This window comes from Nelusetta ayraudi, unplaced genomic scaffold, assembly GCF_046127955.1.
Source record: "Nelusetta ayraudi isolate G7.1 ecotype Tasmania unplaced genomic scaffold, CSIRO-AGI_Nayr_v1 ptg000125l, whole genome shotgun sequence".
Classification (NCBI taxonomy): domain Eukaryota; kingdom Metazoa; phylum Chordata; class Actinopteri; order Tetraodontiformes; family Monacanthidae; genus Nelusetta; species Nelusetta ayraudi.
Window position 1 is genome coordinate 761,310 of NW_027466175.1, and position 22,279 is coordinate 783,588.

Genomic DNA, 22,279 nt, shown 5'->3' on the forward strand with positions numbered 1-22,279 from the left:
ACGAATGAAAAAAATGAGCTGCCAATCAATTTTACAGCCAACTATAAGTCGGTTGCATCATTGTGTGTGTGGAAGCACTGTTGCTGACAATACATGTAGCCAATGTGTGAGCCATCTGTTTAGCGGCCTATCTCTCATGATTAGCTAGAAAGCAGCACAGGTATAGAAAACAGCTTCATTTCACCCCTAACACACTGGAAACAGCCTACAGTATTTGCAGGCCCATGATGCATTTGCACACTGACTATCCACAATGTGGGCTGTGACTATGAGTTAAGAGAGCTCGCTAACCTGCCTGCTATATGTGGACAAAGTCGCTCATGCACAGCTAACTACTAAATCCCTTTTATTGGGTTTACTTAGCATGTGGCAAAAACAATTTGAGCCTTCTGAATTTTTTAAAGCTGATGAGGCCATTGAAGTATGGTGCTATTCATAAAACTGGATCAACTATTGACTGTGTTCTTCTGGTTCTTAGGGCCACTATTGCTATTTACCGCTCCTGCCTCACTGCTGCTGCTGCTGCTTCGTCTTCTGCGGTATATGGAGAAAAACAAGGCTAACGACGTGAATCTCTGGAGAAGATTGATGAATGACCACCACCTGTTTGGTCAAAGTCATTCTTTTTGCTCCCGGAACGGATCAAAGGTCATCATCGACAACAGCAAATGCAAGAATGTCAGGGATAAATGATGACCACGGAGGGAAGAGCCATAGACGTGTGGAGGAGGGCGTAGCTCTGAGCGTGACTCTGCATATGATGCGGAGACGCTGGAACACTCACTGGGTGGAGGGACGAGGGCTCTCATGACCTGAATCCAGTGTGAGATGTTTGTTGATGGACCTTTTTGTTTGTTGCAGTGCGTAGCGTCGTTTAGCCTCTGTGGCAGCAGAGACATCCAGGAGGGTGTGTGTGTGTGTGTGTGTGTGTGTGTGTGTGTGTGTGTGTGTGTGTGTGTGTGTGTGTGTGTGTGTGTGTGTGTGTGTGTGTGTGTGTGTGTGTGTGATCCTGTCTGATTTACATGTGTGAGTAACTTTGCGAGTCACAGTCGGTGAGGAGGGGGATCCAGACGGAGCAGGCCTGTTGGTGAAAGACGAATGAAGCAGCAACCAGGAAGCACAGCAGGTGCCATCGACGTGGCAGCGTGTTGTGATGGACTTAGACAAACAGCGTACGTGCAAACCTGCAGTCAAGACATGCACATTTATCCAGCAATTAGCTTCTACTGTTCAGTCTTTTTTATTATCGACTCAAGCCAGCAGAGACGAGAATCAAGTCATAGATCGTCCACTGTGCAAATTTGTACCAACTAAGTATTTTGATTTGACAGGAGTTACACTTGTAACACACTTACTGGCCACTTTATTAGGATCAATCTTTAATCTCTAGTTAACACAAGTAGCTACTCAGCCAGGCACTTGAAATCAACTCAATGCATTTAGGCATGTAGATGTGGAGTTTACTGAAGTAAACTGGGTAATTTCCAACTGTCCAGGCTGTATTAAAACCATTTAGTAAATGGTCTAAGTGGTACCAGTTTGCTATCTAATGGCTTGTCTATTTGCAAGTGCACAAATTATTAAAAAAAAAAATCATAATCACATTTTTTAATACTTTCATCATTGCCTATGTAGAGTGTTGTATAAAAGCTGTGTCCTGGTCAACACGTGTCCAGGGCACCGTATTGCTTCTCACCCTGCCTGTGATTACCAGTTTGTAGTTATGAGGAACGAACTGCGGTGACCTTTCTGGGAACCACTCATGTCGCCTCTGTGTCTTGAGTTGGCCTTTCACTAATGGCGCCTTAGACTGAGATCTTTTTGGAATGACCTTTAGCTGCTGCATGAGCTCGGACGTGTTCGCGCTGCCTCCGTCTTCAAAGCCCCAACTTCTCAATTTGACTTATCGCCGTTTGAACTCATTACCATTCAGCAGAGTCCATTGTACATTATGCAGAGAGACGGGGGGGGTGGGGGGGGGGGGGTGCACAGCGGCGGGCCACTGCCACTGCCGTCCCTCATCTGCATTCTGTTGACATCAGCAGCCCCGTCGCGGTGGCCCTGTGAGCCCCCTTCCTCACCTTTTCCTTATTTGTGTTTGCATGGCTTCATGTCGCCCGCCACCTCACGCTCCGTCCCTCTGTTCATCCTTCGCTCGGCTCCTCAGTGTTTTTGGCAGATACACTTAATTTCCGGGGCTTTTCAACCCTGCAGTGACTCCGCGGTCTGGCTGCACAATTAGGAGCTCATTACTTGCTAACACAGACTGCAAGAAAGACAAAGACATACTGTGCCTCCTTTTCCCTTTTTTTGGTGAAGTGCTGCCACCCTCCCCTCCATGTTTTTATCTGTCTCTGTCTCTCTCTCTCTCCCCAGGCTCTTTTTGAGTAAAATGGTGGTATTTCTTTTTCCTTCTGTCTCGCTCCTTTCGTCTGTGCTCCAGCATGTCTTCTCCGCCGTGCATAATGAGCCTGCCGCCGCCAAGGAGAATTAATAGGTCCATTTCCATCTCTTAAGCGTTTGTTTTTATAAAATTAGATGCATCCTCGCCTCCTAAGGGGATTATGTTCAGGCGTCCACGTGTCATTTTGAAAACGAGACAGTTTATTGGTTTGTCTGTTTGTTTGTGAATCCAAGAGGGGACGGCTTGAAATTCACAAGTCACCCTGAAACACTGGTCGTTCAGCGGGAATGACAAATTCCCTGAAGGTGCCAAATTATGCAAAAATTCATTTGTGGAACGTAACGTCCCCCGGCGTCTTTGTGTGTTGCTGTGACGGTGCTGCCCGATTTGAGCAGCTGAAAATCCCAGTGGTTCTGCAGTGTGTGAACTACCAGACCAACGCTGCACCAACGACCATTTAAAGTCACAACAGGTGGCATTTATTTCACCCGTCGTATATTCTCAGTGATCTGCAGCATTGAATGTGGTTCACTAACATGAAGTTGCAGTATAATTTTTTTTTTAATCAACAGCTTTTTGAGCATCAAGACACAATGGTGACACAACTGATCACCGCCCACCACCGGCCTCTGTTTGTCTGTGTCAGTGTTTCCTTGTCTGTCTTTTAGCAGCTTGCCCAGCTTCACCCAAATCTTATTTCACTCGCTGGTCTCCCCACCCACACCCCTCCACCAGTCTCACTGAAGGTAATCCCAAGGTGATGTTAATAGGCTGGGATGCTGTCGAAAACGCCACCGTCATCTCTCCGGGGATTAGACGGACAATTGCTTTTTCTGGAACCCCAAGCAGAGCGTTTAAAGGAAAACTGCAACAAAACAACTCTTTCTAAGAGACGTGTCGCTTTTTTTCTGCCTTCACACGACTGACTTTGTCATGTTGCAGCTATGCCTCGATCCCTATTTAAAGATAGACAGAAATAGAATTGTAAATCACACCAGTGTTATAATATAATAGGCAAAGCGTGCTCACTGAGAGACCAGTGGATGATTAATAGGGGCCCTGCTCAACTGGGCTGGTCTAATTTGGCTATTCACCGTTTCACAGATCTAAAAAAAAAAAATAATAATCAAAAACGCAGCAGTAGGCAGTCATTGTAAAGCATATTTGATAAAGGAGAAGCTGCCTAATGAATGCATAATAAAAAGGCAGAGGCTAATGAATCAATCAGCGGTGTGCTCATGATCCTGCAGAGCTGCGTGTGCATGTTTGCTCACAAACGATGCATTTCTGCGTTTCCATTAACCTTTCTGCGTCCCTACCTAAGAAGTCAGAGACGACGGGGCTGCAGGGGAGCTAATTACCCAGCAGACAGCTGTTTGTTGTGCCTTATAACTGTGCCGTCAGCCTCAGCTGCACACGGAGCAGCCAGGCCGCTCCTTTATTTTCTCCACTGACTCACGTCACGCTAACATTTGACTTGGTGGAGCAGTTTGCTTGATTTTTAGAGTGGCGCATAAGCAAACTTTTATTTGATCAGCAGTATCTGATGTGAATGACCAGGCCTGGATTGAGTATTCGATCTTTTTTTAACATTGGTTCTCTCACTCTGTTTCTCTCTTCCTTGCCCGACTCACTCTCCATAAATAATGCAGCCTCTAAAACAAGGAGACACTTTTACAAAGGCTCTGTCTGTGCCACTCCCCTCTGGATGTAACCTGGAAATATAGTTTATTTTAGTGTAGCAAGACTAAAACTTTTTTGATGAGTAATCTGATCAAGTTTGGAAAAGAGAAGTGGAAACTAGACCAGGGGCAAAAGTGAGCATTGCTGGTCTCATGACCAGAAGAAGTAGCACAGCTGCGGTATTTGCTTTGGGGAAGTTGGAGTGAGAAGGTCAGAGGGAGCTGCTGCATTGTGAGAACTGTTGTCTGGTTTAGAACCAGTGGTGCTGAGCAAGCACAGCAGGCAGAGCTGAAGGCAGCAGGGACAAAAATGTTGAGATTCTCTTCGGGAGTGACCAGGATGGACAGGAGCGGAGTACATCTGAGGAGCGGCGCATGTTAGATGTCTTGGATGAAGCCAGAGAGGCCAGACTGAGAGGTTGGACATGTCCAGCGTAGAGACAGTGAATAGATCAGTGGGAGGACACTGAGGTTGGAACTGGCAGGCAGGAGGTCTGGAGACCAAAGAGGAGATGCATGGATGGAGTAAAAGAGAAAATGGAGTTAGTGTAGTGTGAGAGAGGATGGTGCAGAGGAGAGGATTAGATAGAGGCAGATGATTTGCTGTGGGAGAGCAGGAAAAACAACTTGACGCAAGGCGTATAAATACAGGATCAAGAAGACACAAAAAGTCTTTGTGCCGACAACAGGCAGCTTGGCAGGCATCGCAAATCCCAGAAAGCCTCATCGCGCCCTTTTCACATCAGAATCCACGCGGCGTTAGCCTGCTTCATTTTGTTCAGAGCGTGCACCCGTGCGTCAGCTTCTGGCTTAGTTACAAGAAGGTCTTGAGGAAACGGAGGCAGCTCCCAATAATCAGTTCTCATAGCGTGCGTGTTTGGGTTGTGTGCGTGCGTGCGTGCGTGCGTGTGTTTGTGTGTGTGTGACAATGCAATGAGCTTAAAGAGGTTAGAAATGTTTCCTTCTCTGCAGCAGTTGACTGATGAAAGTGGTCTTTGATGCAAGTCCAAGTCTGCAGAAAATCACAATAACTCTTTTGTAAAGAACATTAATGGAAGTGTTGGGATGCTGCCACAGAATGTTTTTTTTTTATTAATATTATGTTGGCCTTTACTGGCTACTTTAACTTATGTTAATGTAAATATTACTATGACGCCATGACTTTGACTCTCTACTTTTATCTGTTCATTATGCGCCCACTCTGAAGGAACCTTGATCACAAATCAGAGAGAATGTCAGACAGAGGACTCAGAGGTTTTGTTTTTGAAAGCCAGTAAATCAGCCGCCGAATCTACGACTCCTGCATCATTGCAATGGATGGATGGATGGATGGATGGATGGATGGATGGTGACCTCCAAAAACTGAGGCGGTCAAACCCCCAGTTAGATGCAGGCCCTGATAATTGTGCTTGTCTATAATAGAGCCCGTGTGTTGCTGCTCAAATGTCTTCTGAGTCACGCTGGGATTCACAAGTGTGCGGTGCTCAGTTCGCTAACCGGGAGGTCACACAGAGTACCAGCTGGCTAAAAAGAGGAACTAAATGAAAATAGTTAGGGTTAGCACGCTTTGCCTAGGGCACTTTGGAAACTCTCAGATGAAATATCACAACGTCTTTGGACTGGTTGTAACGGGACGTTTGTCTGCTCCCTGTGCAAAATAAACTGAGGAAAATAAATAAATAAATATTGAAAAGATTTGCCCAGAAATCAGACGGATTTTGATTAATTGTTAATAGAAGGGACCTCACTGATGAAGATGCCTATTGATGGATCAGTTATAAAATCAAACCTGAAGTAGTACAACATCTTCCAGTTCAACAGCCCCTAGGTCTTTTATAATAATGACTTCCAGGCTCTAAACATCCCATGTTAGGCTAATTCACTGCTATTTTCCAATTATCTGTGCCTCAATAAGTGAGTGGCTGGGAAATAAGAAAATTCCATCCTTTATTCACAGATACTGCTCTCAGGTTTTTGACGCCTCCTGCCAACTTTCTCATTCATCAGATTTCTTTCACCTCACTGCCACCTTTTTGTCCCCTTCCATTCACATGGAAGGTTCAGCCAAGCGTCACTTTCTGCAGAAAACCACATCGTATCTCGGCTGCATACATGCTGTACTCTGGAGGTCTGTCGAGTTTTTGGATGCAAAGTTGAGCAAAGCTCGTTTACTGCATGGTGCCTGGGATGAAAAATAGAAAATGTGAAAACTGCTGTAATATGCGACCTTTAATGGAGGATGCAGCAAATGTCCTCTCATCATGGTGTTTTCTTAAGAGTCGAGAGTGTAAAAACTGAAGGCAGGCTGAAAATGAGGAGGAGAGTTCTGGTAAACAAACATCGTCTTTAAGCTCGACTGATTACTATCTTTTTTTTTTGATTGCCGCTGCTCTTTGTCTCTGTCACTTTGCACAAAACGCAACCATTTAACCATCTAACCTATTTGACTTGTGCAGAGCCACAAACCAATTGTGAGACAGCAGCTCTATATTTCCACGATTCAGTTTTAAACCCCAAGTGAGAAAAAAAAAAAAAATCAATTTGTCGACTTGGCAGAGACCCGAATCCGGAGTTATTCCAATATGTGTTAATGTAATTCTGCCTGAAACACAATTTAATATCACATTTTTCTTCCCACGAAATGATTTGCTGCGAATCTACTCCTTTCGGCTCATTTGAAATTCTGAACCTGTGAATATGCAGGTGCCTCCCAGCTCGCTGATGCATTACAGCTGATCAACCCACAGCTGAAGCCGAAGTCCAATTACGCTCCGATGTGCACACATTAAATGGGATCGGAGATGCACAAAACACTTTATTTCATCGTTTAAGTCTAATCAAGTATGTTATGTAATCGATGGAGCAGCAAAGGTGGGTTGGTAATTTTCCTTTTTATGACTATTGGCAGTTTGGTCAGGAAGGTGTCAGGCTGACAGCTTCTGGCTGCCCGTCTTGGTAAAATATGCATTGACAAGTATTCTAGCAATACATACAAGGATTTATCAGTTTGCACTTAAACAAACTTGAAGATAGATGACAGAGTTTCTTCTCTGCTCTGATCACTGCAGACTGTGCCCAACTCCCAGATTAACATGATTAACAAAAGAAAAATCAGAGTTTCTATACTTTTCATTGATCTTAGAGTTTCTTGTATATCTGACACCTTTAGGATTGTCCCTACCTTACACGTTTTGGCAGCAATACTTCCACCTTCATCAGAGGCATCATTAGATGGTCCATGTAAAGTGTAAGGTAGGAACAATCCTATTGATGTCTGATAGAGTAGAAACTCTTTTTGGACAAACTTGAACATGTTAAACTGGGAGTTGGGCACATTTTGCAGTTATCAGTTCTGATCACTCATGTTTCATTGCTGTTGTTTGCATCAGGTGTGGAAAATATGGTGGTGCTCTGATACACTCAGTCTACTGTTTAACAAGCAGTTTATCTTAACTGTGCAGCAGGTTGTAAGATAATGATTTGGACTACAATCACTTTTTTGCCTCAGTTTGTGGATAGAAAAATGCAAGATTTCAGATTGTGACATCATAGTGAGGAAAAAGCAGCGTGACAGATATTATTTAGTTATTCAGTGACCTGTGTCACGCACCCTCCCTCCACAGAGCTCTACTTGCATAATCAGGTCTCAGTCATGGTTACGGTCACTTTCGGAACACCCTGTTCCTGCTTTGAAGCCTGATTTCCTTCTCTGTGGTCAGGTTCATTACTTGTGCTTATTTATACTGGACGCTCCACCGGGCTGGGAGGAGCAGGTCGGTGGTGTTGTTCCTCTCGGAGAGCAACAATCTCCTTCGCTGATCCTCAACTGGGCTTTTTTTTTCATTCTATTTTATTTCCGCTCGCCTTTTACCACTCGCAGAAAACAAAGCAGCCCAATCAATTTCCTGCCGCCGCCTCCGTCCAAGCCTGATTCTGTCACCCAGCAGTAATCAATGCGTGTCTGACATCTAAGGCTGCAGGAGAAGATGGGGTTAAGGCGCTAACTGGCAGGGTAACAGTCATCTGTGTGCTGACCTTTCATGTGCAGAGCAGTGGGAATAGAAAATTACTCCAAAGGGGGAGAAAAAAAGTGTCCACATCTTTTATTTACCAATCCCTCTATATTTATTCCATTTTATCTTTTCCACAGCTGGGTCCTGATTTATTTTTCTTTTCAATCTTTTTCTTCCTTGATCTACTGGCTTTTATCTCCTCTTTCGTGAATCAGCTGAAAGATTTTTTTTTCATTTTTATTTTTTTTACTCGGCTGTAAAGCTTTAGCTTTCGTGGATCTTTAAAGTGGTAGCTACATATTGGGTCCTTCAATGCTTATTTATTATACAATGGGCTTTGTCAAGAGGAATATTGTTCCTATTACAAATTGTTTCATATCGCCGCACTGATATTTTTGGGAGGGAAAAATCCAAAAGTAAAGAGACAGTTGCTTGGCACATCCAGATACGTGCCCAGTTTTTAAGTCTTGTGACAGCCATTTCTTTTCCACCACATTTATAATGTATAAGGTGTACTAAAGGAAAATCCAAGAATAGGAGTTGGATACTTGCTATTAATACGTTGACTTAGGTTATGGTTATTATTCACATATTATGGATTATTCATATATTAGGAAAAACACAGAAACCCTTGACGTGGAAAGACGTTCATCAAGCAATCGATCATTAAAACCAGATCATTTCTTTCGTTCCTTATACGGCAGGAGTTTTTGTTATAAGCTTTGTGTGAATGACCAGTTTTTAGAGATTTAGAGATTCAGGATGATTTCGGTTTGAACCAAGTGGGAAAATAAGCTTGTATATCCATCCATTTTCTACCACGGCTTGTTCTGCAGGACAGAGGCGCTGGAATTGATCCCAGCTGTCTTCAGGCGAAAGCAGGCTACATCCTGGACAAGTCACCAGTTTAAGTTAGGATATGATGGTAAAATAGGCCTGTGATAATGCTTGGTTTTGATGGGGTTTTTTTTTTTCCATGAAATTTTAATTGAGAGGATTCTAGAGTTGAGCCATTAATATTAGCCACGGTGAACCTGTCAAACTGCCGGGTGAGTAGATGAACAGCAAAAAAAAATAAAAACAAAACATAAAGTATAAAACAAATGCCTCATCACAAAAGTAAGAGTCCAATTTGAGGCCCTGAGGTGACACAGGAAATGTGAATGGTGGTAGCGAGGTTGGCTGTTCAGGAAGCTCCGGTCAATATTTGTCCAGCGTAATTGGTCTACGCTTCCCCTGGAAGGCACACAGTGGCGAGCGCCAGCCAGGTCTTATCACGTCCAGTTGTGCCTCCAACACGCCTGGTGTGACCACAGTGACACTCCGCGGTGTCGAGCAGCTGCACGCAAAACACCCCTGGGATCTGCAAGGTGGAATATTTCAATCTTGTGAGGGGAATATCAGCGATAATGTGCATCGTGGCCGTCAGCTTTATGTCATAAGGACATTGTGTGACTGTCCTTTTAGTGTTTTTTTTTTTCTTAACCTCTCACGTACAAAATACAAGTGTAAGACACACCTGTCGCGTGGGACTAAAAGGTAGTTGTTCATTGCACACTTGTGATTTCTCTCCACCTGCCAGCACAAGCCAGAGCCTTGCTGGAGTTTTGGACTGTTCATCGGCTCCGTCTCTTCTATCATCATTCATAGTCAGCTGGCACACACACCACACGTGGACGCCTCTCCTGGTGTTTTTTGTTTTTGGGCTGATCACAATTTTGTCAGAAAGCACTAGTTTTATGTATAAATATATACTTTAGTTCTTTTACTTGTTTATTTTTTTTTTTTACCATCACTGGTCTGACAGCTTGCACCACTTTCACCTAATTGGAGAAAATTAAAACAACAAAAAGTACAAAAAAAAAAAAAAACTAATGGAGATGTTTGTTGCTTTGGTTGTTTTGTTTTGGTGTCATTGCTAGTTCCTGTTGTGACCCAAGCATTCTTTTGTTTGGGGTTTCTTTTTGGAATGAGCATTTCTTTAATTTGAATTATAACAACTTCCAGCTTGTTTCAAACTAATATATATATATGTACATAGCATTTTTGGTTTATTAGCCCTCGGCTCAGTAGGAACTTTTGAAGACTCACACAGCCCATTGCAGGAGCACATCACAGAGTTCAAACGCCAGCCACTGCTGTGTGGTAGTCTGAGCCAAAATCTCTCCCCATAGCAGTGGTAATTATTATTGTGCTGATTGTACGACGTGGCTCCAATTATTTAGCGTGTCAAGCCTGCCAAGACAGGAACACAGCATTATAACTACGCCAAGGGTTGGTGGTGGCTAGACAGAGATGCAGGAGGAGGGTCCGATCTCTCACAGCCTCCCTTCCAGTTTTTGGCTAAAACTCCTACACACACACACACACACACACGCACAAAAGCACATTTTCTGCCTTCTTCCTCTTCTCACGCTCTCAGTGCAACTCTCCAATTAACTGGATGCCTCCCAAACTGCCAAGTCTTTGAAGTCATTCTGCTTCTCCCTCCCACACTTGTTCCGTGTGGGTCTGAATGGACACGTTTGTGGTATTTTGCGCAGCGGCGTTGTCGACACACAAACTGACCCTAATCAGGCTTGTTTGTGTGCGAGTTTACACGACTTTAATCCCTCTTAAAGGTCTCTGGCGGTAAAAGACCATTAGTGGCATTTTAAGATGTTGACACATCATGGCGACCTACTGAGACGCCTTTGGATTTGTTTGCCTGCCACATATGAAGATTAACTTTATCTGGAAGAATGTTCAGTAGCTTGTTAACACAAGTAGCTTATCAGCCAATCACGTGGCAGCGTGAAGACAAATTGCTGAAGTTCAAACAGGGCATCGGATTGGGGATTTAAAAAATTGAGATTGAACGTGATGTCTTTGAATGCGGTGTTTGCTGGCGCCAGACGGTCTGACTAGTTCACAAACTGCAGATCTGCTGGAATTTTCAGGCACAGCCATCTTGAGGGTTTATAAAGAGTTGTCCAGGTCAAAGGTCATAATGGTGTCAGGATAAATGCTCAAATTATCACCGGTCACCACCAGGGTCTGCAGAATCATGTGCAGTATTCACTCACTGGCCACTTTACTAGGTATCCAGTACTAGCAAGGTGTACCGAAGAACACCAAATCGGACATCTGACCTGAAGTGTGATAAAGATCCTGCGCCTTTATTTACACCTTTTATCATATCTGTGTCTTTATCTCCTCAATGTGAGCGTGTTACAAAAGGCCAAGCATAAAATGACACAAGCTAATTGGCCTGAAGAGATGCACTCCTAAGATAGTGCTGCTGTCTGAGACAGATAACACAGAATCTGGCTATGTCCAAACAGCTTCAGACAGCTGTTGGTATCAGAAGACTTACAGTGCAAGAACAAGTTGGCCTCAGCGTCACTGTTTAAATTGCTGCCTCTATGTTTGAGAAAAATTCCCTCCACTGGCGAAATGGAGCTCAAGGGCAGGCTCATAGCGTCACCTATTTGTTGTGTGAAGGTAGCTAATTGCTGCAACGATTACCAGTGTCAAAAGGAAATGATAATTGGCGCCCGGTTTAGCCCTCATAAAGCACGAGTGCCTGTTTCTTTGAACATCACCTCCCCTTTGCCTTATTGCAAGAGACAAAAGGGGGCCTTGCGTCATCCCCGCAGTGGTTCTCGGGGGGGTCGCACCGTCTCTCTTTTGAAAGTGGATCCACGCAGTGTTTCCTCAACCTGCCTCAGCGGAAAGGATGATGTAAAACAGATGATCTCTCCGTGTCAGTTACCCGGCTCTACCCCGGCTACACGCACTGTGTGAATACCAACTAAATGGATTTAAAACCAGCGGCAAGCCGGCATGAATTTCTCACCCGGCTGAGGTCAACGCTTCCTCTGTGCGTCGGAGTGCATTAGACGTACTGCCTCGGCAAGGTTGCACGCCTGTAATTAGGACTGGGAGAAAACCAACCTGCGTGTTTCTGGTCAGAGTGAATCTACTGGACAACAGAAACATCTCCAAATTAAATTGCGTCTCCAGGGAGGTGTAGCTTTGCATGGACGTGAAATATCATTCCTCCAAACAGATCTGTTTATGCATTAGATTGAGAAAAGGGAATTCAAATAAGCCAGTTATTTGAATAGATGTAAAGAGTGCATGGGCTACAGCACATGGGCCAACAGTGGGATTTTCTCTGGCTAATGTGTTTAAACAGCAGACAGCATAGCTGATATATCGTTCATGCGTAATGAAAATATGTTGCTGTTTTTCAGTGGGGGCATTTGGCAAAACAAATATCAATTTAACACGAGTAAAGAATTATATCTTTTAGTTTAGCAAATAAAAAGGCAATAAAGTTTGAATAATATTTCAAAATGAAAACTACCTTCAGATAGTGCACCCTGCACCCTACTTTGATTTAAATATAAGTACCTCAAAGTCATTTAAACTTTTGCAGGATTTCGCCTCCTCGGCCTGTAAGTCTATAAACTCGTGCAAACATTAGGTCTGCTCATTTATTCCTTTAATTGGCCCTGTGTTTGCAGACATTAGCTCACGCCAGCTTTGTCACAAGGCCATAAATTGGCCCAGTTAATTGGTTCGACCGATTAATTGGTCATCTAATTATACCACAAGTCAGCATTATGTGTGCACGCTGCTACTCTGTTTGGAGAAGCTGCTCTGCAAAGGGGCACCTGCTCTGCAGCAGCAGCGACATTTTTGCACAATGTTGGCTCAGACTCTAAAGGAATTTGAGGATTTAGGTTTTTACCCAAGGACCCTTTGGCACTTTTGGTCCATTGTAGAGGCCAAGAAAACAAAAACACTGACACGCAATGATTAAAAGACTATTGTTCGACAGGAGAATGGGCCAACCCCAGTCTTTGAGTCTCTGCCAGAAACATCTTTTTCTTGCTGTCCCTGCAGTTTGAATGTTAGAGGTGCAGTATGTGCCATTTAAGGAGGTCTATTGAAATGAATCAGAATAAAGACACATACATACGGGTACGTCTAAGTTGGATAAAGCCAGTAAAACCGCGTCATTGTCATGTTAATTATAAGCATTTCATGTACGTTTACGTAAAGAGCAGTATGGGGCCACCAGAGCCAGCAGCCTTGTGGCCAATCACAAGGAGCGAGCTGTTCCAAAGCAGAGCCACAGATGGAGCAGGTGGTTGGGGGGGTGAACTCATGACATTGTCGTCGTTTTCTCTGAATTGTCCAGAGCTGATGTGTGGAAGAGTGTCTGGTCAGTTAGTAAGTGCTGGCTGCTGCCTGATGGTTGTGTTGATGAGCCGAGCTGCTGGCTGCATGGTGCGAGACCTCAGGCAGGTGGCCACCGTTCACATTCCTCTCCATCTTTACAGCACCAGACTAAAAAGCCACAAACTTGCTCAGAACTTTCTGCCGTCTGTGTTTATTTCTGGGCTTCCTTTGTGCATTTAAGATGTAAGAATGTTCTTTTGGTGTTTCTGTCCTAATTTACCGCATGGCAAAACTGCCTTGAGGAGATACTGAATATCTAATGCAATGCTTCTTCTTTTTACCTGACTTCATCTTTTAACTATGAGATTTCATGAAAAGTTGTTCTTGCTTTTTCTCTCCCCTCCTCCTGACGTCCTCCGGCCTGGTCATCGATCAGAGAGCCAACTGCTGCCAGGCAACAACTTCACCACAGAGTGCAACATTCCGGGGAATTTCATGTGCGGAGATGGGAAGTGTGTGCCGGGTGGCTGGCAGTGTGACGGACTGCCCAACTGCTTCGACAGGAGCGATGAAAAAAACTGTCGTAAGTATCTGACCCCGCCCATTTTTCTAGTCCTTCATCACTCCTGAGCTCTGTGAAACCAACCGATAATGTTGATATGGCTAAAGGTCTCAAAATCAATGCACCTCTAAGTCAACATAGACTTTAAATTGAAACAGTCACACACCTTTAACGCTCTCATGGATGCCCAGTCAGACTGGATTCAACCTGTGCATCTTGGTTTTGATTTGGCCCTTTACGTTTTCTCCTCCGCTCTGTCTTCACTTCCGTTTCCATCCGGAGGTTTGCATCCCCTCTTCCTGCTCCTCCTCTGCCAGCCCTGTCTGTGCTACACTGGGGCACAACTTAATTCTATTAGGGCAAATGCCGATTAGTCTTTTGCAAGTATAGCAGTGCATGCATAATTCTACTGTAAGTCTGCAGTAATAGTTCTGATCCTCAGTTTTAGCCGGCTTTGATCTTTCTGGGGCTGCGCTCTTCCTCTTCAGCCCCATGCCTCCGCCGGAGCCCCGTGCAAAGATGGGGATTGCTGATGAAAATGAACTGTAAATGGAAACTTCCATCCACAGATATATTTATCTCCTTGCTGTCTCACACGCCCATTTTCACTTCCCTCATTGCTTCCCCCCTCTAGCTTATCTGATTATTTTGGGCTTCTTCTAATTTGCCTCACCGGGGCGTCTTTTCACTTGGAGAAAGTTTATCCGTCTTTCCGCTCTTTTCCCAGATAATTGCCTGACAAAAAAGAAGAGAAATATACCACATGTGTTTAGTCCTCCCTTCTGCCTGCTCTTTTCATTCTTCCCCCCCAACCGCTTCCCTTCTAGCTGCACCTTCTTGGTGGCAGCTCAGGGAACAAACTTCTTTTGACGAAGTTCAGCCCCGTGGCCTAATGCCGTGCACAGCCTGCACACTTAGCAGCTGGTGGCCTACTTGTTTTGCAGTTCTCCTGTCAAGATAAACTTGATAGACATAGTTCTGGTTTTAAAAAAAAAGAAGAAAAAAATATTTATTTTGGTCTGCCAATCATTCTAAGCAAGCAATTACGTTCAGTATCAAAGTCACTGTAAGCGCTCTCACTGAAATAAAGCAAGACTTTATTGGCCCGCTGCCGATGCTATGCGATGGCGGGAGGGATAAAAGTGAGCTGAGCTATCATCAGGCGCGACGCTCAGCTTGCCACTCCTGTTGTCAGAGGCTTCTATTTTGCTTGTCGACATTTACATTATCTGCACTGGCGTAAGTGGATCTTATTATCCCTCAAAATAGACGAGAAGTTGTCTCCTGATATCTGTTGGGACTGCTTGACAAAAATCCACAGACACACTTCAGGCTGCATGACGAGCTTTGGAGGGACAGAATGACAGACGGGTGCTTTAACTGAATTGAACTATTATTTCCTATAACTATTGACTATTTATGGTGCACAGAGCATATCTGGCTTGGGTAATTTTTATTTATATATGTGTGTGTGTGTGTGTGTGTGTGTGTGTGTGTGTGTGTGTGTGTGTGTGTGTGTGTGCATGCTTGCGTGGGTGCTATATTTTGTTTTATTATATTTTAATGAGGCAAGAGTAGCAGATTAACTTTGGAAAACTAAGAGATTTTTCATTCTTCTAAAAGCTGCTGTTTTGGCTAACAAATGATCCCGGCTGACACAGTTCTGGCTGCATTTTATAAAAGCTGGAAGAGGAAAAGGCTTCTGGTGTGGTGCAGAGATATTTGTCTAACTGGAAATGACAGACCTCTCCCTCTTCCAGTATGGCTGCATCTTGTTTGTTTGCTCTTCCGGTCACCCCCAGCTCCAGGGTTAGCTGCGGTCATGTAAATGTTTTTTTGCTGCCTCTTAAATGAAGAGGCTTAGCTGGGAGAGGACAGGCAATACCTCCAGCCCAGGTCTAACTGGATTAAAGATGCAGCTTATTATATTACTGTATTGCTGTACATGGACCAGGACCTCCATACAGATATTCTTTTATCAAGTCCCGTTTTCTTGATGGAGCGAAGCCTCAGCTTTGCTTTAGATGATAAATACAACTAATTGTCAGATAAAAATGCCTCTTGTAGCACCTCCAGAAATGCAATGTGAGCACATGTTTGTTAGTCGGCGTGTGAAGGCTCTTCAGTGACAGACTGCTGACCGACTCCACAACCAGAGAGGTCAACAGTACCAGAATCCTCTCTGCCGTCCGTATAACGACAGCCTGGGAGCGTGTTTTACCAAATGGATACTGACAGAGGAGGGAAGAGGCGAGGCTGAGTGAGCTCGCTGGGCCTCGGAGCCGGGATTAGCCTCTTTGACCTTGTCTGGTCAGAGCAAAAGCAAGGAAGAGCAGAAAAAGATACGTGGGGCGCTGGAAGGGTGAGCGGACACGTAGCAGACGAGAGGTCGGGAATCAAAGACAGAGGAGGAGCGACACGGTGCAGAGGGAGCGAGAGGCTGGAGTGGATCTGAACAGGGTGACTGCTGCGAGTCCTGCAGGCTGCGGTGCTGAGGCGGCACTGCAGCCAGAAACTTCTGGGGAAGTCCAGCTTTACTTTCCCTCAGAGTGGAACCCTGGGCCGTGACATTCATCATCTCGTATGTCACCAAGCCTGATATTTAGGGAGGATGTGCCCTTGATTAATATCTCAACACCCCACTTTACGTGAGGTTTTCACCCAGACCACCCACACAAATTGGTTTGGAAATGAAGCAATTTGCTAAAGTTCCCATTTAATAAAAAATTCATATCATGAAATTGTTTCCTCACAATGGGGAACTCGGTGAACTTCCGAGGAAAGGAGGGAAGTCAATCCTTTACTTCTTTTGTTTGGCCCACAAACAGACAGTGCTGGAAATCAGCCCTCTGTGATGTCACAAAGGGCACCGATACCTCTGTCAGGTTAGCGGAAGGTCCGACAACACTTGAGATTTCGCAGAAGGCTAAAACAGAGATATTTGAATGTAAGTCTTGCAGACTGTTTTGTTTTTTGATAATTAACTGAGTGTGGCTCAACAAGTCAGAGGTGGAAAATCTTAAAATGGGCAAATTATGAACCCTTTGCTTTGTTGGAAAAAGTTATTGGACACCTGATGCATTTGTGATGCACTGTATTGTGCTGAGAATCAGTGTCAAAACCTCCAAGTGTAGTTTATTTTAGTGCAGCCACCAGAACCAGTCAGAACTGGATGTCTCAGCATGATGACGTCCCAACACATCCAGAGTACAGGAGAGTTTTTCTTATTTTGTCTTATTACTAATAGACAACTAAATCATTTCTGTTCCTTTGTGTGCCTGAAAAAATTCTCTGGAAAATATTTAATGACAATAATCCTGATAATAAAACTTAAATGGTGTCTGAAAACCTTATTGCGCTACTGTATTTTCATGGATCCTTTGTGTTCTACCGAACTTCATGTGCAATAAACACTGAATCTGAATTCCAGTGGGGCCTGCGGCGCTTTATTTGAAAACTCTGACAGAAATATAATTGGAGAACGACTTCAGGGTCGACGTGCTATCAGCTGATAGTTCAGGTTGAAAAATCTGAACCAATTACGCCTCCAAAGCTGGAGCTGTTGTTACCCAGTTCACATTTTATCGATCGTGTGAGCCTCTCAAACATAAACAGAACAGCCATTTAGATCCTTGAATATTTTCCCTTTCGGTTGTGTGAGCTTTTTAACAAGGCGGGAGCCTGAAGGAATGTCGGTGCTGCTCTTTGTTTTGTTTTGTTTTTTTTCCTTTATTACTCGCTGACCTCTAGAAAATCGCCTCGGATGTATTCGGTTCAAAGGAGCCGTCTGGTGCTTATCAACAACAAGGTTCTCCTTGACGGCAGCTCCGGAAAACAGCTAAAAAGACTCATGAGACGGATCAGTTATGATTTAGATATCCAGGCTTCACACGCTTGCCAGTTCCAAATGAAAGCCCACCACAGGGGCCGCTGCTAAGATTAGAGCGTGTGTTCATGTGATAAGAACAATGACCGATGCCCTGAATGTGAACGCCGGGAGCCGCGCGCCGCTGACAGACCTGCTCTGCTCATTCTGCTTCAGTACGTGTGGGCGTCTGTGCCTGGCGTGGACCTGTTACAGAGATGTATTATGCACGTGAAGAGAAAATGTGGATTTGCCGTTTTGCATGGTGCCTCCGGTTGGATGGCAAATGTGCCGTTGTTTTTTTTTTTTGTTTGTTTTTTTTCTTGGACATTTTTAAGACGACCTGTGAGGGGAGAAAAAGAAGGGAGGAATTTAAAGAGAATGATGAAAATGTGGAACAGCAGAGAGAAGGACAGCAGCACAGATGGTAATGTGGAACTGACGGCGGTGCATCCCATATGCATTATGGCTGACTGATCCATGAGCCAGCGCAATTAATAAGAAGGAGCAGAGATGAAATATTGATTGCGGTCTTACATACAGCTGCCTTTTCTCTTCTTGTTATAACTTCAAGATGGAACGTTACCCATGTGGGACCGCTTGTTGCAAATTAGGCAAAAAAAATAAATAAAGAGGAACAAAAAAATGATGCTTCAGACTCTTTAAAGGAACGATAAATGCTGTCCTGTCACTTCACACGCAATGTTGGCAACTTGTGGTTAAAGAAGGGCCACATCAGCAACACCTCTGTGATAAATATTGCAGCAGCAGCATCACCAACTGGGAAACTTCCACTAACTTGTTGCTACATGCTAGTACATTCCCCTCATTTGAAAAGTTGTCCTGGAAATCAAGTTGTCTTGCCAAATGGTAATTGACCTGGAAGTGCCAAAAACTTTTTCTTCATAGCCACCTTGGTAGGAGACCAAAGCCAAGTAATTACACATGAGGCTGCAGGAACACGTTTTGATTGAACGTGTTTGCGAACTCGGCCAAACTGTTGTAAATAAAGGCTGAACAGCTGCTGTCTCAGATTAAAGTGTTTAACCCCAGCAGAAGTGAGTCTGGCTCCCTCAGGCTTCATGGACACTCACCAAGGGTTGGAGAACATTTGCTGAGCAAGTTTCATAATTGTTTTGAGGGGAGGCGGAGATGAATGTGCTCCTGCTTTTGCAAAAGGTGGTTCGCTGTTTTGTTCTACCATTGCTTGGCTTTAGATGGCCAAATAGAAAAGCCAGCTGCAGCAGCGTGAAGCGAGACGTTGGTGAGGCAAAGCATTCCAGCTGCGGCCCTTTTCTTGGTATGCAAGATTAGTAGCAGGCTTTGATACACTGGCCTGTTTATTTCCTCACTGGTTCCAAAATATACAACGCAAATACACAATGCATTTGTCTCGTTTTGATAAAAGCTTTTTCATCATATTCAGAGTCTAAGCCAGGGAAGCATGGAAAGATGCCACAAACACCTCCTACAGTTTCTCAGTTTGAATGAGTTGAATAAATAATAAATAAATGCTGAACAAAGACTTTCAATCACAAGTGTGTCACTCTGAATCTAAGTTACCAGGTTTCATACAAGTTCAGTCAGTTAAACATGCGTTTGATTCATTTATCACATAATTAATCATCAATTTTTTTTTGTGCTTTCAGACTGAATGTATGAATATTTAATAGAGTAACTGGCATTGTCCCCCAAAAAATAATTGTGGTCACATTTTCAGTCAACAATCAAAACCAACTGAACGTTAATAGAAGGCGGCTGGCCTTCTCTCAGACACGTGCAATTCCAATGTTTATCGGGTGACGTTGGAAGACATTCATATCCATAAACAGCGGCAATTTAGTCATTTATTTCTTTGGGAAAACAGAGAGGAAAGAACCAGAGGTTTAAAAATAGGAAATCATTTGTTAAAGGGCACTGCTCATTTTGTGTCACGCGGCCGCAGTAAATGGCAAACTAAATTACAAACTCAATCTAAATCCCCAGCGGCAGGCGAACATTGTGTCCAACTTCTTATTTTGGCCACTGGAATAAACAGAGATGGACTCCAGGTCTCCACAAAACACTGGCTGCTAACCAGCCACAGCGACGCGACACACAGACGTAGTTGGGAACAGGACTCAGCTCACTAACCTGTGGCGCCGAGCTCCAGTTTTACAGAGTCAACAGAGATAATTGAAACGGCAAAATACATTCATGTGAGAGGATCCATCCTTAATACAGCCGCCAACGTGGTGCCAGCGGCTGTTTATTGTGGTGCATCTGTCACCGTTTTTTTGCACTCCTCTGTCAGTCTACCGCACGTTTAGCCTCTAGCTAAAGTGCACAGACAGGATCATTGATGACGCACACACACACACACGCAGACACACACACACACACACACATGCACTGGAAGACTGCTGGCACAAGCTCCTGACGCCAGCCAATGGGGCACAAGTTGAAGCGCGACCTTCACACTGTCATGCAACGCCAAGCTGCAGATAGAAGCAAATCGTGCAGATCTTCTGTTTTGCAGTTGCCATTTAAATGACACACCATGGAAAAATGTTAACTCGAACTTTATTGCACCAGCAAAAGAATGAAAAAAAACTAGAAAATATCCAACTTGAACATCAACCTGAGGACGAATCTACAAATTAGTTCTCAAGTTGGATGTTGTGCACTTTGACCAATAAAACTAATATTAAGGAATATTGCTCTCATTACTGTCAGGAATTGTAAATATACTGTAGCAGCAAACAGCATTTTACCTGCTGGTTTTGCTGCCCTGTTTTTTTAACCTTCCCCTTTTTTTCTGTTTGCTCTGTGAGTTGTGCAAGCTCATCACATGCCCTCTGACCATCGCTCACACGTCATTCTGTCCTCTGGTGTGCCAGTGGCAGAGCAGTGCACAGCACATCTGGACCGCACCGGCACATTCAGTCTGTCTGGCACAAATGCCACCAAACTACAGCTGATGTTTGATCTTTGCACGGACGAAGTTGAAAATGCAAAAGTCTGTTTGGGGGTTTGGGTGTGTGTGTGTGTGTGTGTGTGTGTGTGTGGGGGGGGGGGGGGGGGGGGGGGGGGGTGCTTATTTATGTGTGTGCTGTTTACGCCTTTTGTGCCCCCTCCAGCTGTGCGGATCAGTTACGTGGTTCCCTCTGGTTATAGCTTTACCGGGGTGGATCAGCTTGACTGCTCAGCTCATTTGTTTTCATTTGCGCTGCTCAGCTGAACTGTGTGAGCAACTTTGGAAGCCAAGCAGCGCACTGCCTTGCTTTATGAAAAGAAGCGAGAAAGATGGAGGGGAAATGCAGCATCTGAAGCACTTCCAGGGAGAAACAGGGTCAAACCAGTGGAGATAAAGACTGATTGAATGCACTTTAACAGGAGGAAAGTGGAGGAGGTGATGCAGCGTTACCTGGAATTAAAAAATCTTCCAAACTTCACTGGGTTATCAGAAAAAAACTGAAGTTGTTTGTGTTTTCACCCACTTTCCCAGCCTCGGTTTGCTACCTTGTAATTAATTTTTCATCTTCTCGCTCTGAGAAGCGGCTCTGGGCGCAAAGGGCCGTGCAAATTCCCCCAAAAATGCAGATAAGCACATTAGCTCGATCCAGCCAACCAGCGCTCTGCCTCTCCGCCCACCAGCCCCTTTATGAGTTTGCCCTTCGTGTGACTTTTCATCTAATTTGGAACATAAACACTGGGTTAGAGGATTCAGGTGAGGCGGGAGTCGACTGAGGAGCCGCCGAGTCCTTCCGGCCTGTTCAGCCGAATCGGAGGATATAATGGAAGCCTCCCTGAGAGAGACGCCTACAAAGACATATCCGGAAATAAAATCCTGGACATGTAAAATAAATGAAAGCCGTGAATAAAGAATGATATTTCCCTTGTTAGAGTCAGACACGTTTCATCAGCTCCCATGGTGGCGTGATGCCTGTTTTGTTTTGTTTTTTTTCCTTTTTGTCTTCTCTTTGATGCCTTCCCGCCCCTCGAAGCCATGTCTTGTTTCCCTGCCCGGCGTATTATAGATGTGATATACCATTCAAAATGGGCTTTGTGCTGGAAAGGGGCCGTTGCTGTCCAGGTAAACAAAGGCTCCGCACACCATAGGCGCACGGATCCTCGCCTCGCCGTCCTCCAGCATTCGGCGGATTACATTTCATCCGGGAGTCGAGAGCGCTTCAGACCTTCGTGCATCCCCAGCCTCTGCTGGATATTATCACCGCAGCTTGAGAGAAGCCATAAATCAGGCCAACACAATGCGTCGCCGCGGGAATAATGTAAGTCCTTGGGCGCTGGAGAGGGCGCCGTGCCGAGCCGCGCCGAGCCGTGTTGCCGGACAGTTCCATCCTTTGTGTTGGGCCGCCTGGACTTGTGCGTCGGAGAGTGTGGGTTGTCCGGCCCCCTTTGTGTGTTCATCGTGCCTCTCCTGCGTTGGCTCCAGCTTCCACTCTCACTCCGACTGCGTCCCGACGCTCTCCCAGCTGTAATCGCTCAGCTTTGCTTTTTTTTCTGTTCCCCCACCGAGTGTGATGACGCCAATTGCAGATCCTGCACAAAGCCACATTTACAAGTTTAGAGGATTTATCC

The 22,279-nt window shown here is 44.6% G+C and overlaps 1 protein-coding gene across 1 annotated transcript in view; it reads left to right on the forward strand.

Moving 5' to 3' along the window:
- ldlrad3 (low density lipoprotein receptor class A domain containing 3) overlaps positions 1-22,279 on the forward strand; it is a 64,388-nt gene that overhangs the window by 10,573 nt on the left and 31,536 nt on the right. The window contains exon 2 of the mRNA XM_076050218.1: positions 13,708-13,854. Within this exon, the coding sequence (XP_075906333.1) occupies positions 13,708-13,854 (147 nt within the window). The remainder of the gene's footprint in view (positions 1-13,707; positions 13,855-22,279) is intronic.